The following is a 19,710-nucleotide window of genomic DNA, read 5'->3' as shown; positions in this document are numbered from 1 at the left end:
TACTACACAACTCGCCCATCCCTGTATACTCCACAACCCAGCCGTCCCTGTATACTACACAACCCGGCCGTCCATGTATACTCCACAACCCAGCCGTCCCTGTATACTCCACAACCAAGCCATCCCTGTATACTACATAACCCGGACGTCCCTGTATACTACACTACCCGGCCATCCCTGTATACTACATAACCCAGCCGTCCCTGTATACTACACTACCCGGCCATCCCTGTATACTCCACAACCAAGCCATCCCTGTATACTACACTACCCAACCGTCCATGTATACTACACAACCCAGCCATCCCTGTATACTACATAACCCGGCCGTCCCTGTATACTCCACAACCCAGCCGTCCCTGTATACTACACTACCCAGCCATCCCTGCATACTATACAACCCAGCCATCCCTGTATACTCCACAACCCAGCCGTCCCTGTATACTACACAACCCAGCCGTCCCTGTATACTACACAACCCAGCCATCCCTGTATACTCCACAACCCAGCCGTCCCTGTATACTACACAACCCGGCCGTCCATGTATACTCCACAACCCAGCCGTCCCTGTATACTCCACAACCAAGCCATCCCTGTATACTACATAACCCGGCCGTCCCTGTATACTACACTACCCGGCCATCCCTGTATACTACATAACCCGGCCGTCCCTGTATACTACACTACTCGGCCATCCCTGTATACTCCACAACCAAGCCATCCCTGTATACTACACTACCCAGCCGTCCATGTATACTACACAACCCAGCCATCCCTGTATACTCCACAACCCAGCCATCCCTGTATACTACATAACCCAGCCGTCCCTGTATACTACACTACCCGGCCATCCCTGTATACTACATAACCCGGCCGTCCCTGTATACTACACTACCCGGCCATCCCTGTATACTCCACAACCAAGCCATCCCTGTATACTACACTACCCAGCCGTCCCTGTATACTACACAACCCGGCCGTCCATGTATACTACACAACCCGGCCATCACTGTATACTACATAACCCGGCCGTCCCTGTATACTCCACAACCCAGCCGTCCCTGTATACTACACTACCCAGCCATCCCTGCATACTATACAACCCAGCCATCCCTGTATACTCCACAACCCAGCCGTCCCTGTATACTACACTACCCAGCCGTCCCTGTATACTACACAACCCAGCCATCCCTGTATACTCCACAACCCAGCCGTCCCTGTATACTACACAAACTGGCTGTCCCTGTATACTACACAACCCAGCGGTCCCTATATACTACACAACCCCTCCGTCTCTGTATACTACACAAGCCGGCCGTCCCTGTATACTACACAACCCAGCCGTCCCTATATACTACACAACCCCTCCGTCTCTGTATACTACACAACCTGGCCATCCCTGTATACTACACAACCTGGCCATCCCTGTATACTACACAACCCCTCCGTCTCTGTATACTACACAACCTGGCCATCCCTGTATACTACACAACCTGGCCATCCCTGTATACTACACAAGCCGGCCGTCCCTGTATACTACACAACCCAGCCGTCCCTATATACTACACAACCCCTCCGTCTCTGTATACTACACAACCTGGCCATCCCTGTATACTACACAACCTGGCCATCCCTGTATACTACACAACCTGGCCATCCCTGTATACTACACAACCTGGCCATCCCTGTATACTACACAACCTGGCCATCCCTGTATACACCACAACCCCGCTACCCAGACTGTTCTGTGGGACACAAGGCAGGCTGCTGTACGGTATACGGTGCAGGCCAGTGTATGGTATACAGGGAAGGCAAGCGTACCGTATACAGGGCAGGCCAGTGTACGTTATATAATATAATACTATAGACGTCATTATTGGGGTCACCTGGCGGGGCGTCCGGGCTGTCGGCCTCTGTCTGCTCCTCCTCGTGGTTTTGCTGGTTGTTTCCTATAGACAATACACATTGTCACATAATGTCTGGATAGAATGGCCGCTGCAGGACTACTCCACCCATCATCCTCTTACCTGGATTTTCCTCCCCTGTCTTCAGAATCTGGAGCTCATCCTCATTTTTTACGTTTCCTGGTAATACAGATAATACACATCACATAACTGCATTCTGCTAGGACAAGGCCGTGCTGTGTCAGCTGAGTGCAGCTCTGGAGGGGACTGCAGTAGGAGGTATAGTACTCTCATAGTGTACAGAAGGATACAGTGTACAGAAGGATCGAACTCATCAATTCCTAATGCTAATTTTCTTATACTCACATCCACTCACATTCACATCCAAAGCTGTAATCATAATTTTATTGGTCTGTAATATTACTAGGTGGAAGAATTAACCTGTGCTTTACCATCACATGCCCCTGTTAGTGTAGTGTAGGTACAGAGCGCTATGAATGTCAAGGAAAACAGCAGAATTATGAATGCAGCTCTTGGTGTCACTAGGAAATGGAATATGATGTATCAACAGTATTGTGAATGCAGCTCTGGAGGTGACTGGAGTAAAATGATGTAATGATGTAATACTAAGTGCAGCTCTGGAGGATAATTCATAATTTTACAGCAGAAAAGTGAGTGCAGCTCTGGAGGATAAGACATGATGTAACAGCAGAATAGTGAGTGCAGCTCTGGAGGATAATTCATGATGTAACAGCAGAATAGTGATTGCGGCTCTTGAGGATATAACATGATGTAACAGCAGAATAGTGATTGCGGCTCTGGTGGATAATACAGGACACAATAGCAGAATAGTGAGTGTCACTCTGGAGTATAAGACATCATGTAACAGCAGAATAGTGAGTGTGGCTCTGGAGGATAAGACATCATGTAACAGCAGAATAGTGAGTGCAGCTCTGGAGTATAAGACATCATGTAACAGCAGAATAGTGAGTGTGGCTCTGGAGGATAAGACATCATGTAACAGCAGAATAGTGAGTGTCACTCTGGAGTATAAGACATCATGTAACAGCAGAATAGTGAGTGTGGCTCTGGAGGATAAGACATCATGTAACAGCAGAATAGTGAGTGTCACTCTGGAGTATAAGACATCATGTAACAGCAGAATAGTGAGTGTGGCTCTGGAGGATAAGACATCATGTAACAGCAGAATAGTAAGTGTGGCTCTGGAGGATAAGACATCATGTAACAGCAGAATAGTGAGTGCAGCTCTGAAGGATAAGACATGATGTAACAGCAGAATAGTGAGTGCAGCTCTGAAGGAAGTATGAGACATGAAGTGCGGTATTCTGTGTTCCTTATCCCTCCATGTAGGTGAGCTGGGTGGTACGCCATGTACAATGTGGTTTTTAGGTGATTTACCATAAAACCCCTCCCCATCCTTCATCTCCCCCGCAGGTTTCTCGTTATTTGCTGTAACCGGCTTTGAGGATCTGGTGAATAGAAAGAAGAGACCATCAGGATAAACTAGGGCCCATAGACCCCCCCCCCAGGATGAAGGATGGTAGCAGCCATCATGGCCCAGCCCGTACCTATTCTTTTTTGGAGTAATGTCTTTACCTGCAGGAGGAACAAAAGAAGATGAAGCTTCAGGATATCATGTGACTTATTCATTTACATAACAATGTTTAGGAGTCCAGTGGGCGGGTCTTTGCTTTTGAGCACACAAACATCCCTGGTGCTCTAGGGCAGTATATATGTTAATGATATAATCCCTGGTGCTCTAGGGCAGTATATACAGTAATGATATCATCCCTGGTGGTCTAGGGCAGTATATACAGTAATGATATCATCCCTGGTGGTCTAGGGCAGTATATATGTTAATGATAACATCCCCGGTGCTCTAGGGCAGTATATATATTAATGATAACATCCCTGGTGCTGTAGGACAGTATATACAGTAATGATATCATCCCTGGTGCTCAAGGGCAGTATATATATATATATATATATATATATATATATATGTGTGTATATATATATATATATATATATATATATATATATATTAATGATAACATCCCTGGTGCACTAGGACAGTATATACAGTAATGATATCACCCCTAGTGGTCATGGGCAGTATATATGTTAATGATAACATCCCTGGTGCTCTAGGGCAGTACATATGTTAATGATAACATCCCTGGTGCTCTAGGGCAGTATATATGTTAATGATAACATCCCTGGTGCTCTAGGGCAGTATATATATTAATGATATCATCCCTGGTGGTCATGGGCAGTATATACAGTAATGATATCATCCCTGGTGGTCATGGGCAGTATATACAATAATGATATCATCCCTGGTGGTCATGGGCAGTATATACAATAATGATAGCAGTAAGATATATTGCACTAGACCACCAGGGATGATATCAATAGCTTATATACTACCTTACACCATCAGGGATGATATCTTTCTATTTTATACTGCCCTAGATCACCAGGGATGGTATCAGTAACTTATGTGTTGTCTTAGACCCCAAGGGATGGCATCAGTAATGGTCCTTATAGACTGCTCAAGGCGGAGTCGTCCGTCAGTCTAAATCACCATCACAAACACCATCACTAGTCAGATGCTCCAGTTACTGCCTTTACCCTTTTTCTTCTTGTCCATGTGCAGGTAGGCGCAGATAACAATGGCGGCCAGGATTATCAGGAAGACAAATGTGCCAATCACTCCCTTCTTCCAGGAGGCGAGGACGGCTAAAAGAGGAAAGCACAACAGTAAAGGGCAATGTTGTGCTTTTCAAAGGGAGGTGATGGGAGAATAGGACATGAAGTAACAGCAGAATACTGAGTGCAGCTCTGGAGGTTTTAGGAATATAAGAAATGATGAAGCAGAATAGTGATTTCAGCTCTAGAGTTAAGGAGGATAAGATATGGTGAAGCAGGATGGTGATTGCAGCTCTGGAGGTGACATATAGGACATGATGAAGCAGAATAGTGAGTGCAGCTCTAGAGTTAAAGAGGCTATCCAGCGCTACTAAAACATGGCCACTTTTCCCCCTACTGTTGTCTCCGGTTCAGGTGTGGTTTGCACTTAAGCTCCATTTACTTCAATGGAACTGAGTTTCAAAACCCCACCCAATCTGGAGACAACAGTAGGGGGAAAGTGGCCATGTTTTTGTTGCGCTGGATAACCCCTTTAAGGAGGATAAGACATGATGAAGCAGGATAGTGATTTAAGCACTGGAGGTAATGACTATAAGACATTTTGAAGCAGAATAGTGAGTGCAGCTCTGGAGGTAATGACTATAAGACATGATGAAGCAGAATAGTGAGTGCAGCTCTGGAGGTAACAAGGATAAGACATGATGAAGCAGGATAGTGATTTAAGCACTGGAGGTAATGACTATAAGACATGATGAAGCAGAATAGTGAGTGCAACTCTGGAGGTAACAAGGATAAGACATGATAAAGCAGAATAGTGAGTGCAGCTCTGGAGGTAACAAGGATAAGACATGATGAAGCAGAATAGTGAGTGCAGCTCTGGAGGTAACAAGGATAAGACATGATGAAGCAGAATAGTGAGTGCAGCTCTGGAGGTAACAAGGGTAAGACATGATGAAGCAGAATAGTGAGTGCAGCTCTGGAGGTAACAAGGGTAAGACATGATTAAGCAGAATAGTGAGTGCAGCTCTGGAGGTAACAAGGATAACACATGATGAAGCAGAATAGTGAGTGCAGCTCTGGAGGTAACAAGGATAAGACATGATTAAGCAGAGCGCCTACATATGTATATAATGGTGAGTGGCCCCCCAGAACTGTCGCCTGTATGATCCCACTACATGATGCCCCATACTTGCAGGTTCTGACCTCTGGCTTCCTCGGAGTTGCTCCTGACTTCCTTTCTTGCCCCATTGGTGGCCGTGCAGAAATAAATGCCGTCCTCTTGTTTGTTGAATTTCAGTACCTGGGTGTCAGCGTGCAGTTTCTTCACATCAGTCATGTTCTTCAGAAGAATCTCGGATCCCTTCTTCCTGTAGAACAGGTAGTTGATTGGCAGTGTCCCATCCTCCACCATGCAGATAAGTGACAGCTCTGCCCCCTCCTCTACATCACCGTTTTCTGGGATGATTTTCAGATGTACGTTACTGATGGGGACTGCAAGAGACAGGAGATGTGAGCGCCATAGTTTATTCTGCCATACGGCGCCCTGTGCCCGCCCATCGTTCTGACCCATAAGACTTACTGATCACCGTGACGTTCACAATGTTGCTGTACTTGTCACTACTCTTGGTATTTCGGTTGGTCGCTTGACACCTGTATTGTCCCAGGTCATGTGACTTGGAGGATTTCACCACAAACCGAGCTTCTGTGTCTTCATTTATGATGGTTTGTGTCAGGGTCCCATTCCCCCTGAGCAGGGAGTAGGTTATGGGCGGAGTCCCGGACTGAACCTTACACGTCAGCTCCAGCTCATCTCCCAGGACCACCGTCTTGTTGCTCCTCATGATGTGCGTCAGCACTGGGTTTTTTACTGGAGCTGATATTAAGAGATACAGGAAAAGGTTTATACAGTGAATATTCTATAGCAGCTAGAACAGCTGAGTAGTGTTAGTACTGGATGGACTTTTATACTGTCCTAGACCACCAGGGATGTTATCATTACCTTATATACTGCCCTAGACCACCAGGGATGTTACCATTAACGTATACACCACCCTAGACCACCAGGAATGTTATCCTTAACTAATATACTGCCCTAGACCACCAGGGATGTTATCATTATCTTATATACTGCCCTAGACCCCCAGGGATGTTATCATTACCTTATATACTGGCATAGACCACCAGGGATGTTACCATTACCTTATATACTGCCTTAGACCACCAGGGATGTTATCATTACCTTATATACTGGCCTAGACCCCCAGGGATGTTATCATTATCTTATATACTGCCCTAGACCACCAGAAATGTTCTCCTTAACTTATATTCTGCCTCAGACCACCAGAGGCGTTATCATTAACTTATGTACTGCCATAGACCACAGGGATGTTATCATTAACTTATATACTGCCCTAGACCACCAGGGATGTTATCCTTACCTCATATACTGCCCTAGACCACCAGAGATATCAATAACTTAGAGCACCTGTGATATCATTAACCTATATACTGTCCTAGGCCACCGGGGATTATAGCAATAACTTATATACAACCCTAGACCACCAGGGTTAATATTATTAACCTATCTACTGCCCTGGACCACTATGGATGTTATCATTACTGTATATACTGCCCTAGACCACCAGGGATGTTATAATTCCCTGCCCTAGCCCACCAAGTACTGTGAGTACTGTAATGTAAGTAAATGTGAGTACTGTAATGTAAGTAAATGTAAGTACTGTGAGTACTGTAATGTAGGTAAATGTAAGTAAATGTGAGTACTGTAATGTAGGTAAATGTAAGTAAATGTGAGTACTGTGAGTACTGTAATGTAGGTAAATGTAAGTAAATGTGAGTACTTTGAGTACTGTAATGTAGGTAAATGTAAGTAAATGTGAGTACTGTGAGTACTGTAATGTAAGTAAATGTGAGTACTGTGAGTACTGTAATGTAAGTAAATGTAAGTACTGTGAGTACCGTAATGTAAGTAAATGTAAGTAAATGTGAGTACTGTGAGTACTGTAATGTAAGTAAATGTAAGTAAATGTAAGTACTGTGAGTACTGTAATGTAGGTAAATGTAAGTAAATGTGAGTACTGTGAGTACTGTAATGTAGGTAAATGTAAGTAAATGTGAGTACTGTGAGTACTGTAATGTAAGTAAATGTAAGTACTGTGAGTACCGTAATGTAAGTAAATGTAAGTACTGTGAGTACTGTAATGTAGGTAAATGTAAGTAAATGTGAGTACTGTGAGTACTGTAATGTAAGTAAATGTGAGTACTGTGAGTACTGTAATGTAAGTAAATGTAAGTACTGTGAGTACTGTAATGTAAGTAAATGTGAGTACTGTGAGTACTGTAATGTAGGTAAATGTAAGTAAATGTGAGTACTGTGAGTACTGTAATGTAGGTAAATGTGAGTACTGTGAGTACTCTAATGTAAGTAAATGTGAGTACTGTAATGTAGGTAAATGTGAGTACTGTAATGTAGGTAAATGTAAGTAAATGTGAGTACTGTGAGTACTGTAATGTAAGTAAATGTGAGTACTGTGAGTACTGTAATGTAAGTAAATGTAAGTACTGTGAGTACTGTAATGTAAGTAAATGTGAGTACTGCGAGTACTGTAATGTAGGTAAATGTAAGTAAATGTGAGTACTGTGAGTACTGTAATGTAAGTAAATGTAAGTACTGTGAGTACCGTAATGTAAGTAAATGTAAGTAAATGTGAGTACTGTGAGTACTGTAATGTAAGTAAATGTAAGTAAATGTAAGTACTGTGAGTACTGTAATGTAGGTAAATGTAAGTAAATGTGAGTACTGTAATGTAGGTAAATGTGAGTACTGTGAGTACTGTAATGTAAGTAAATGTAAGTACTGTGAGTACCGTAATGTAAGTAAATGTAAGTACTGTGAGTACTGTAATGTAGGTAAATGTAAGTAAATGTGAGTACTGTGAGTACTGTGATGTAAGTAAATGTGAGTACTGTGAGTACTGTAATGTAAGTAAATGTAAGTACTGTGAGTACCGTAATGTAAGTAAATGTGAGTACTGTGAGTACTGTAATGTAGGTAAATGTAAGTAAATGTGAGTACTGTGAGTACTGTAATGTAGGTAAATGTGAGTACTGTGAGTACTGTAATGTAAGTAAATGTGAGTACTGTGAGTACTGTAATGTAGGTAAATGTAAGTAAATGTGAGTACTGTGAGTACTGTAATGTAAGTAAATGTGAGTACTGTAATGTAAGTAAATGTAAGTAAATGTGAGTACTGTGAGTACTGTAATGTAAGTAAATGTAAGTACTGTGAGTACTGTAATGTAGGTAAATGTAAGTAAATGTGAGTACTGTGAGTACTGTAATGTAGGTAAATGTAAGTAAATGTGAGTACTGTAATGTAAGTAAATGTAAGTACTGTGAGTACCGTAATGTAAGTAAATGTAAGTACTGTGAGTACTGTAATGTAAGTAAATGTGAGTACTGTGAGTACTGTAATGTAAGTAATGTAAGTACTGTGAGTACTGTAATGTAGGTAAATGTAAGTAAATGTGAGTACTGTGAGTACTGTAATGTAGGTAAATGTAAGTAAATGTGAGTACTGTGAGTAATGTAATGTAAGTAAATGTAAGTACTGTGAGTACCGTAATGTAAGTAAATGTAAGTACTGTGAGTACTGTAATGTAGGTAAATGTAGTAATGTGAGTACTGTGAGTACGTAATGTAAGTAAATTGAGTAATGTGAGTACTGTGAGTACCGTAATGTAAGTAAATGTAAGTAATGTGAGTACTGTGAGACTGTAATGTAGGTAAATGTAAGTAAATGTGAGTACTGTGAGTACTGTAATGTAGGTAATGTAGTACTGTGAGTACTGTAATGTAGGTAAATGTGAGTACTGTAATGTAAGTAAATGTGAGTACTGTGAGTACTGTAATGTAAGTAAATGTGAGTACTGTGAGTACTGTAATGTAAGTAAATGTAAGTACTGTGAGTACTGTAATGTAAGTAAATGTGAGTACTGTGAGTACTGTAATGTAGGTAAATGTAAGTAAATGTGAGTACTGTGAGTACTGTAATGTAGGTAAATGTGAGTACTGTGAGTACTCTAATGTAAGTAAATGTGAGTACTGTAATGTAGGTAAATGTGAGTACTGTAATGTAGGTAAATGTAAGTAAATGTGAGGACTGTGAGTACTGTAATGTAAGTAAATGTGAGTACTGTGAGTACTGTAATGTAAGTAAATGTAAGTACTGTGAGTACTGTAATGTAAGTAAATGTGAGTACTGCGAGTACTGTAATGTAGGTAAATGTAAGTAAATGTGAGTACTGTGAGTACTGTAATGTAAGTAAATGTAAGTACTGTGAGTACCGTAATGTAAGTAAATGTGAGTACTGTGAGTACTGTAATGTAGGTAAATGTAAGTAAATGTGAGTACTGTGAGTACTGTAATGTAGGTAAATGTGAGTACTGTGAGTACTGTAATGTAAGTAAATGTGAGTACTGTGAGTACTGTAATGTAGGTAAATGTAAGTAAATGTGAGTACTGTGAGTACTGTAATGTAAGTAAATGTGAGTACTGTAATGTAAGTAAATGTAAGTAAATGTGAGTACTGTGAGTACTGTAATGTAAGTAAATGTAAGTATTGTGAGTACTGTAATGTAGGTAAATGTAAGTAAATGTGAGTACTGTGAGTACTGTAATGTAGGTAAATGTAAGTAAATGTGAGTACTGTTATGTAAGTAAATGTAAGTACTGTGAGTACCGTAATGTAAGTAAATGTAAGTACTGTGAGTACTGTAATGTAAGTAAATGTGAGTACTGTGAGTACTGTAATGTAAGTAAATGTAAGTACTGTGAGTACTGTAATGTAGGTAAATGTAAGTAAATGTGAGTACTGTGAGTACTGTAATGTAGGTAAATGTAAGTAAATGTGAGTACTGTGAGTACTGTAATGTAAGTAAATGTAAGTACTGTGAGTACCGTAATGTAAGTAAATGTAAGTACTGTGAGTACTGTAATGTAGGTAAATGTAAGTAAATGTGAGTACTGTGAGTACTGTAATGTAAGTAAATGTGAGTACTGTGAGTACTGTGAGTACCGTAATGTAAGTAAATGTAAGTAAATGTGAGTACTGTGAGTACTGTAATGTAGGTAAATGTAAGTAAATGTGAGTACTGTGAGTACTGTAATGTAGGTAAATGTGAGTACTGTGAGTACTGTAATGTAGGTAAATGTAAGTAAATGTGAGTACTGTAATGTAAGTAAATGTGAGTACTGTGAGTACTGTAATGTAAGTAAATGTGAGTACTGTGAGTACTGTAATGTAAGTAAATGTAAGTACTGTGAGTACTGTAATGTAAGTAAATGTGAGTACTGTGAGTACTGTAATGTAGGTAAATGTAAGTAAATGTGAGTACTGTGAGTACTGTAATGTAGGTAAATGTGAGTACTGTGAGTACTCTAATGTAAGTAAATGTGAGTACTGTAATGTAGGTAAATGTGAGTACTGTAATGTAGGTAAATGTAAGTAAATGTGAGGACTGTGAGTACTGTAATGTAAGTAAATGTGAGTACTGTGAGTACTGTAATGTAAGTAAATGTAAGTACTGTGAGTACTGTAATGTAAGTAAATGTGAGTACTGCGAGTACTGTAATGTAGGTAAATGTAAGTAAATGTGAGTACTGTGAGTACTGTAATGTAAGTAAATGTATGTACTGTGAGTACCGTAATGTAAGTAAATGTAAGTAAATGTAAGTAAATGTGAGTACTGTGAGTACTGTAATGTAAGTAAATGTAAGTAAATGTAAGTACTGTGAGTACTGTAATGTAGGTAAATGTAAGTAAATGTGAGTACTGTGAGTACTGTAATGTAGGTAAATGTGAGTACTGTGAGTACTGTAATGTAAGTAAATGTGAGTACTTTGAGTACTGTAATGTAGGTAAATGTAGGTAAATGTGAGTACTGTGAGTACTGTAATGTAAGTAAATGTAAGTACTGTGAGTACTGTAATGTAAGTAAATGTGAGTACTGTGAGTACTGTAATGTAGGTAAATGTAAGTAAATGTGAGTACTGTGAGTACTGTAATGTAGGTAAATGTGAGTACTGTGAGTACTCTAATGTAAGTAAATGTGAGTACTGTAATGTAGGTAAATGTGAGTACTGTAATGTAGGTAAATGTAAGTAAATGTGAGTACTGTGAGTACTGTAATGTAAGTAAATGTGAGTACTGTGAGTACTGTAATGTAAGTAAATGTAAGTACTGTGAGTACTGTAATGTAAGTAAATGTGAGTACTGCGAGTACTGTAATGTAGGTAAATGTAAGTAAATGTGAGTACTGTGAGTACTGTAATGTAAGTAAATGTAAGTACTGTGAGTACCGTAATGTAAGTAAATGTAAGTAAATGTGAGTACTGTGAGTACTGTAATGTAAGTAAATGTAAGTAAATGTAAGTACTGTGAGTACTGTAATGTAAGTAAATGTAAGTAAATGTAAGTACTGTGAGTACTGTAATGTAGGTAAATGTAAGTAAATGTGAGTACTGTGAGTACTGTAATGTAGGTAAATGTGAGTACTGTGAGTACTGTAATGTAAGTAAATGTGAGTACTTTGAGTACTGTAATGTAGGTAAATGTAAGTAAATGTGAGTACTGTGAGTACTGTAATGTAAGTAAATGTAAGTACTGTGAGTACTGTAATGTAAGTAAATGTGAGTACTGTGAGTACTGTAATGTAGGTAAATGTAAGTAAATGTGAGTACTGTGAGTACTGTAATGTAGGTAAATGTGAGTACTGTGAGTACTCTAATGTAAGTAAATGTGAGTACTGTAATGTAGGTAAATGTAAGTAAATGTGAGTACTGTGAGTACTGTAATGTAAGTAAATGTGAGTACTGTGAGTACTGTAATGTAAGTAAATGTAAGTACTGTGAGTACTGTAATGTAAGTAAATGTGAGTACTGTGAGTACTGTAATGTAGGTAAATGTAAGTAAATGTGAGTACTGTGAGTACTGTAATGTAGCTAAATGTGAGTACTGTGAGTACTGTAATGTAAGTAGATGTGAGTACTGTAATGTAGGTAAATGTGAGTACTGTAATGTAGGTAAATGTAAGTAAATGTGAGTACTGTGAGTACTGTAATGTAAGTAAATGTAAGTAAATGTGAGTACTGTGAGTACTGTAATGTAAGTAAATGTAAGTAAATGTGAGTACTGTGAGTACTGTAATGTAAGTAAATGTAAGTAAATGTGAGTACTGTAATGTAGGTAAATGTGAGTACTGTAATGTAGGTAAATGTGAGTACTCACCATAGATCTGTACATCCAGGGGTTCGCTCTGCTTTGTGATGTTGGATATAGTGACTTCACACACATAGGATCCGCTATACCGCTCGGCCGCTGTCATGTAAAACCTGCCTCCTTTTCTTGTGAATATTCTACCTGCTCCCAGGAACTTATAATCCAGATTGTTGGCATCTTTTGGGGCGAGGCCTTCCACCAAACACTGCAGGACTATGGTCTCTTCCTCCTGGATGAATTGGTTCTTACTCCCTCTCTGCAGTGTTAGTTTGGGTCTTGAGAAAAGTTCTGAAAATTACATTTATTGTCCCAGAGAGAGAAAATAAATTAGAAAAATCTACCACTCAGTAGTGGTGACTGGAGAATAAGACGTGATGTAACAGCAGAATAGTGAGTGCAGCTCTGAAGCATGAGACATAAAGTAACAGCAGAATAGTGAGTGCAGCTCTGGAGGATAAGGCATGATGTAAGAGCAGAATAGTGAGTTCAGCTCTGGAGGTGACTGGAGTCATGATTAGAGCAGCACTATGGATGATTATGGACAGTGAGGGATGATGTGATGCATGAATGTGCTGAGCAGCACCCGGAGCTGGCACTCACCGATTATGGTTATGGTGGAACTGCTGGACTTTGAGGTTCTTATACTCTCCACCTTACAGGTGTAGTTTCCCATGTCATTCACTGTGGCCACGCGATAGTAGGACAGTGTGCTGGTGGTGGAGCTGTCTATTATGTTGCCTTCCTTTTGCAGTGTCAGCTTCATGTCCTCTGAGTGTTTAGGAGCCATCTGAACAGAACATCTCACCGACATGTTTTGTCCTTCGGTGAAGTTGAGCGAAGGCAAAACCTCGATCCTCGGCTTAGAGAACTGAGCTGTGAAGAATGGGAGCAGTAATTTGGTAGACAGCGGCAACTTACCAAATGTCAGTAAAGTGAGATTGTAGTTATGGGGGACTTCAACATGGCGGATGGTAATTGGGATATCCCTTCTGCACTTACATGCAAAAGTAAGGAAGGGCTTCACAGGCATCTCTAAACCAGCTTGTGAGCTCACCAACCCGGAGAACATTCTAGAATAAAGAGAATGTCCAGGAAAAATTTACTTTTCCCCTATCCATTTCCCCTGTGGATAGAGGATTTTTTTTTTTTCCCAGACAACCTCTTTAAGTATTTACTAATGGGGATCGGGTGTGGAGAGTGGAAGAAAATGTAGGTTCCAGTGACCACCGGTGTTTACTACACCCTATAATCCTATACTGCACCCTATAATCCTATACTATACCCCATAATCCTATACTACACCCTATAATCCTATACTGCACCCTATAATCCTATACTGCACCCTATAATCCTATACTATACCCCATAATCCTATACTATACCCCATAATCCTATACTATACCCCATAATCCTATACTACACCCTATAATCCTATACTGCACCCTATAATCCTATACTATACCCCATAATCCTATACTACACCCTATAATCCTATACTACACCCTATAATCCTATACTGCACCCTATAATCCTATACTATACCCCATAATCCTATACTATACCCCATAATCCTATACTACACCCTATAATCCTATACTGCACCCTATAATCCTATACTATACCCCATAATCCTATACTACACCCTATAATCCTATACTGCACCCTATAATCCTATACTACACCCTATAGTCCTATACTGCACCCTATAATCCTATACTACACCCTATAATCCTATACTACACCCCATAATCCTATAATACACCCCATTATCCTATACTGCACCCCGTAATCCTCTACTGCACCCCGTAATCCTATACTGCACCCCATAATCCTATACTGCACCCCGTAATCCTATACTGCACCCCATAATCCCATACTACACCCTATAATCCTATACTGCACCCCATTATCCTCCCCATTATCCTATACTGCACCCTATAATCCTATACTACACCCTATAATCCTATACTGCACCCCTTAATACTCCCCATAATCCTATACTGAACCCTATAATCCTAAAATACACCCTATAATACTATTCTACACCCTACAATTCAATACTATACTACATACAATACAATACTATAGTACATACTACACTACACCCTGTAATCCTATACTACAACATATAATCCTATACGACACCCCATAATCCTATACTACAACATATAATCCTATACTGCACCCCATAATCCTATACTACACCCCATAATCCTATACTACAACATATAATCCTATACTGCACCCTATAATTTTATACTACACCCTATAATCCTATACTACACCCCATAATCCTATATGACACCCTATAATCCCATACTGCTCCCCATTATCCTGTACTATACCCTATAATCCTATACTACAACCTATAATCCTATACTGCACCCCATAATCCTATACTACACCCTATAATCCCATACCGCAACCAAAATAGTGGATTTTAGAAAGACAGATTTGAAACTTATTTAACCCCTTCACATCAGCCATGCGGCTATATAGGTTTTAAGTTTTAAAACTTTTAAAAAATGTTTTTAATTGCACCAATGACCTCGGTCATGAAGGCTACATATTAAAGGCTACTAGATTTACCATGTATGAGAAATTATTTATAATAATAAAAAAAAAAAGGAAAAAGAAACCACTGTGGTTTACAAGAAATGTAAGGGTTATAGTGAAGGGAAAAAAGTCATCCTGTAGGAAGTATATATAGATTATGTATACTGCTAAAGCCTCAAAAGAGGAAGAATTGGCAAAATCTTGTGTCAGAGGGGAATAAAACCTTCTTCAGATATATAAGTGGCAGGAAGAAGAAGAAGATAAGTAATGGGGACCATACATTTATTAACAGAGATTAGGCGGTCGCTGACCATGTGAATAGCTACTGCTGCTGCACAGTGTTTACAATCACAGTATGGTTGGACACAGCATTGGCTCCAGTTCTATGGGTTCAGTCCCTTTTTTTTCTTTTTTTTTTAAGAGGAACTTGCCTTTTTAAAGTTGAATAGGGATCACCACCCCAGTGTTCTTAAAGAACTCTGATCTGTGATTGCTGCTCCCCTGACAGATCTGTATACCCAACCCCTTCTAATAGGAGATGTTCCTGGTGATTGGAGAATGGCCAATGTTATACCCATCCACAAGGAGGGTAGTAGACAAAAGGCTGGTGACTACAGTCCAGTTACCTGACATTTGTAGCAGAGAAAAGGATGATGACTACAGACCAGTTACCTGACATCTGTAATAGAGAAGAGGCCGGTGACTACAGACCAGTTACCTGACATCTGTAGAAGAGAAGAGGCCGGGACTACAGACCAGTAACCTGACATCTGTAATAGAGAAGAGGCCAGTGACTATATACCAGTTACCTGACATCTGTAGTAGAGAAGAGGCTGGTGACTAAAGACCAGTTACCTCACATCTGTAGTGGAGAAGAGGCTGGTGACTCCAGAGGAGTTACCTGACATCTGTAGTAGAGAGGAGGCTGGTGACTACATACCAGTTACCTGACATTTGTAATAAAGAAGAGGCCAGTGACTACAGACCAGTTACCTGACATCTGTATTAGAGAAGAGGCTGGTGACTACAGACCAGTTACCTGACATCTGTAGTAGAGAAGAGGGCGGTGAGTACAGACCAGTTACCTGACATCTGTATTAGAGAAGAGGCTGGTGACTACAGACCAGTTACCTGACATCTGTAGTAGAGAAGAGGGCGGTGACTACAGACCAGTTACCTGACACTTGAAATAAAGAAGAGGCCGGTGACTACAGACCAGTTACCTGACATCTGTAGTAGAGAAGAGGGCGGTGACTACAGGCCAGTTACCTGACATTTGAAATAAAGAAGAGGCCGGTGACTACAGATCAGTTACCTGACATCTGTAGTAGAGAAGAGGGCGGTGACTAAAGACCAGTTACCTGACATCTGTAGTAGAGAAGAGGCCGGTGACTAAAGACCAGTTACCTGACATCTGTAGTAAAAATGATTAAACATAATTTATCACCTAAAAATTAACAATTTTATGGTTCTAAACCATGGCTTTACTGAGGGCAGATCATGTCCGACTAATTTCATTAAATTCTTTGATTATGTCACAAAAGTGCTAGATAAAGGTGGTGCCGTGGATATCGCCTATCTGGACTTCAGCAAAGCATTGGATACAGTTCCCCAAAAAGAGGTGATAGAGAAGTTAGTGAGTCCATCCAAACCCAATCGTTTGCCATTTTATTAGCGGTGGCTGCTGAACTTGGATAAAGCCCTAAGGCTATGTAGAGAACATGGATATAGTCATTGGCTGTATTCATGTTTTACAGACAACCTTAGAGCTTTATCCAACTTCAGCAGCCACCGCTAATCAAATGCCGAACGATCGGGTTCGGATGGACTCGAGCATGCTCGAGGCTCGCCCATCTCTTGTAGGTAAGGATAGTGACACAGGAGAAGGTTTGGTAGGTAAGGATAGTCACATAGAAGAAGGTTTGGTAGATAAGGATAGTGACATAGGAGAAGGTTTGGTAGGTAAGGATAGTCACATAGAAGAAGGTTTGGTAGGTAAGGATAGTGACATAGGAGAAGGTTTGGTAGGTAAGGATAGTGACATAGGAGAAGGGTTGGTAGGTAAGGATAGTGACATAGGAGAAGGGTTGGTAGGTAAGGATAGTCACATAGAAGAAGGTTTGGTAGGTAAGGATAGTGACATAGGAGAAGGGTTGGTAGGTAAGGATAGTGACATAGAAGAAGGTTTGGTAGGTAAGGATAGTGACATAGGAGAAGGGTTGGTAGGTAAGGATAGTGACATAGGAGAAGGTTTGGTAGGTAAGGATAGTGACATAGGAGAAGGGTTGGTAGGTAAGGATAGTGATATAGGAGAAGGTTTGGTAGGTAAGGATAGTGACATAGGAGAAGGGTTGGTAGGTAAGGATAGTGACATAGAAGAAGGTTTGGTAGGTAAGGAGAGTGACATAGGAGAAGGGTTGGTAGGTAAGGATAGTCACATAGAAGAAGGTTTGGTAGGTAAGGATAGTGATATAAGAGAAGGTTCGGTAGCTTTTTCCATTTGCTGATGACACAAAAGTGTGCAATTGGGTTGATATTCCTGGAGGTGTCAGTAATATGGAAAATGATTTAGCTTTACTAGATAAGTGATCCAAACACTGAAAACTGCAGTTCGATGTTTCCAAATGTAAAATAATGCACCTACTGGGAAAAGTCAATAGACCCCCAGGAGAGGTATCATACCTACCGGGACAATTCACTAGACATACTTACCCACCACAGTGACAGTCCTCATTGAGCTTTGCGGGGAAGTTTCTCTTGTAACGAGGAGATAGACTTCACACTTAAATTGTAGAATTTCATCTCCTTCTCTGACCATAAAATTGGCTTCCCCATGACTCTCCACTGTGCGTTTGTCTTTCTTTTCTTCTCCTTTATGGTTGATCTTGTAGAATGTGAAGACCTTGTATGTCCATTCCTCCTCAGCCTCGCATCTCACAGTCACATCTTCTCCCTCACTGGTCTGAATCTTGGAAACATTAATGAGAGGACTAGAAAGCCCTGAAAAAGAACACACAACTTCACTATTGGATCTTCTTCAGGATCACTAGGATCGTAAAGGAAACAGTTTACACTAGTATCATAATGTGCACCCTGAGCGGTTCCCTGTACTCACCGGTCACCTCAATTCCAACTTCATCACTTCTTTTCCTCCTGCCCTCCACAGACACATCACACCTGTATTTTCCAGTATGGGACCCCCTGGCCTTTGGGACGATGTAGGACACTTTGTCTCCGGTGGAGCTGTTTGTGTACACATTGACGTCTTCCATATAAAAGGTGAATGTGCTGTTCAGTTCTAAGTCAGTGGTCTTGGCGACCTGAACAACACATTGCAGTTCCAGTCTGTCCCCGATCTTCAGTTTGGTGCTCGGCAGAACCTTTAGCTCAATAGTGTTGATTGTAAAGTCTTAATGGAAAGTGGGAAAATATAAATTTGTGAATGAGAAGATGGAAAGAGGAACTTGTCACTAGAGGGAAAACTGTTCCTAAACACCGTCAACCCATCCTGAGACCGTCTATGAACCTCTGTGGTCTAGCTCGTCCTATTTTTATACTTTTATACTGTGTTGGCAATATCACTACAGACTTCAATAGTCCAGTTATGTCTAATGGAGGTTGATGTATTGCCCACAATCCCAGTAGCCCAGGATATAAGTCACATTGTTATTGGAGCGGAGGATAATGGGACTGGGAGGATCATTATACATGTGAGCCTGTGGAACCTATTTTTTTATCTCACCACCTGTCCACACCTATCTGTTACTGGGTACATGATGTTCAGAAGAAATTCAGTGGAATTTTACTATTTCCAGGCAGCAAGGGGTGTGTAGACAGTCAGAACTAGAACAATAGATGAACTCATCCTCTGTGTCATCTCTACCGCATTATTCTACTATCTACACTGCATAATTAAGCCGCATCTACCCTCAGTCTCTCGCATGGAGACAAAGGCAGAAAACTTGATTAAGTAGGTTAGTCTGTACTCCACACTGTCCATGTCTCCTAAAGCCAACACTGTCCACATCTTCTCACCCTAGCATCTTAGTGCCCTATTACGTAGAGCGATATCTGTAGAATCAAGTCGATTTGCGCAGATATCGCTCCAAGTAATAAAAAAAACGAGCTGCCGAAGAGCCAATCTTTGACTGATCATTGTCTTTTAGCAAGTTTAAAAATCATTGTCTGACGCTGCACATTTTTACATGTAATAGCAATGCGCAGCTGATGGCTGTAGAGAAAGTAATAAACATTATACTTACCTGTCCACACTCCCCAG

General features: G+C 40.6%; 1 protein-coding gene across 3 annotated transcripts in view; it reads right to left on the bottom strand.

The window, feature by feature from the left end:
* The window catches only part of PECAM1 (platelet and endothelial cell adhesion molecule 1), a 38,338-nt gene that overhangs the window by 15,785 nt on the left and 2,843 nt on the right, over nucleotides 1-19,710 (bottom strand). For 2 of the 3 annotated variants that reach the window (XM_069951740.1, XM_069951741.1), the window contains exons 3-13: nucleotides 18,547-18,840; nucleotides 18,144-18,431; nucleotides 13,476-13,748; nucleotides 12,885-13,163; nucleotides 6,157-6,450; nucleotides 5,781-6,068; nucleotides 4,560-4,667; nucleotides 3,494-3,521; nucleotides 3,324-3,394; nucleotides 2,028-2,084; nucleotides 1,887-1,949 (exon numbers count right to left, since the gene is read on the bottom strand). In XM_069951740.1, the coding sequence (XP_069807841.1) occupies nucleotides 1,887-1,949; nucleotides 2,028-2,084; nucleotides 3,324-3,394; nucleotides 3,494-3,521; nucleotides 4,560-4,667; nucleotides 5,781-6,068; nucleotides 6,157-6,450; nucleotides 12,885-13,163; nucleotides 13,476-13,748; nucleotides 18,144-18,431; nucleotides 18,547-18,840 (2,043 nt within the window). The remainder of the gene's footprint in view (nucleotides 1-1,886; nucleotides 1,950-2,027; nucleotides 2,085-3,323; nucleotides 3,395-3,493; nucleotides 3,522-4,559; nucleotides 4,668-5,780; nucleotides 6,069-6,156; nucleotides 6,451-12,884; nucleotides 13,164-13,475; nucleotides 13,749-18,143; nucleotides 18,432-18,546; nucleotides 18,841-19,710) is intronic. The other variant, XM_069951742.1, reaches the window with a different exon arrangement.

This window comes from Dendropsophus ebraccatus, chromosome 14, assembly GCF_027789765.1.
Source record: "Dendropsophus ebraccatus isolate aDenEbr1 chromosome 14, aDenEbr1.pat, whole genome shotgun sequence".
In the NCBI taxonomy this organism is placed as follows: Eukaryota; Metazoa; Chordata; class Amphibia; order Anura; family Hylidae; genus Dendropsophus; species Dendropsophus ebraccatus.
This window is presented reverse-complemented; position numbering and strand designations above follow the sequence as displayed.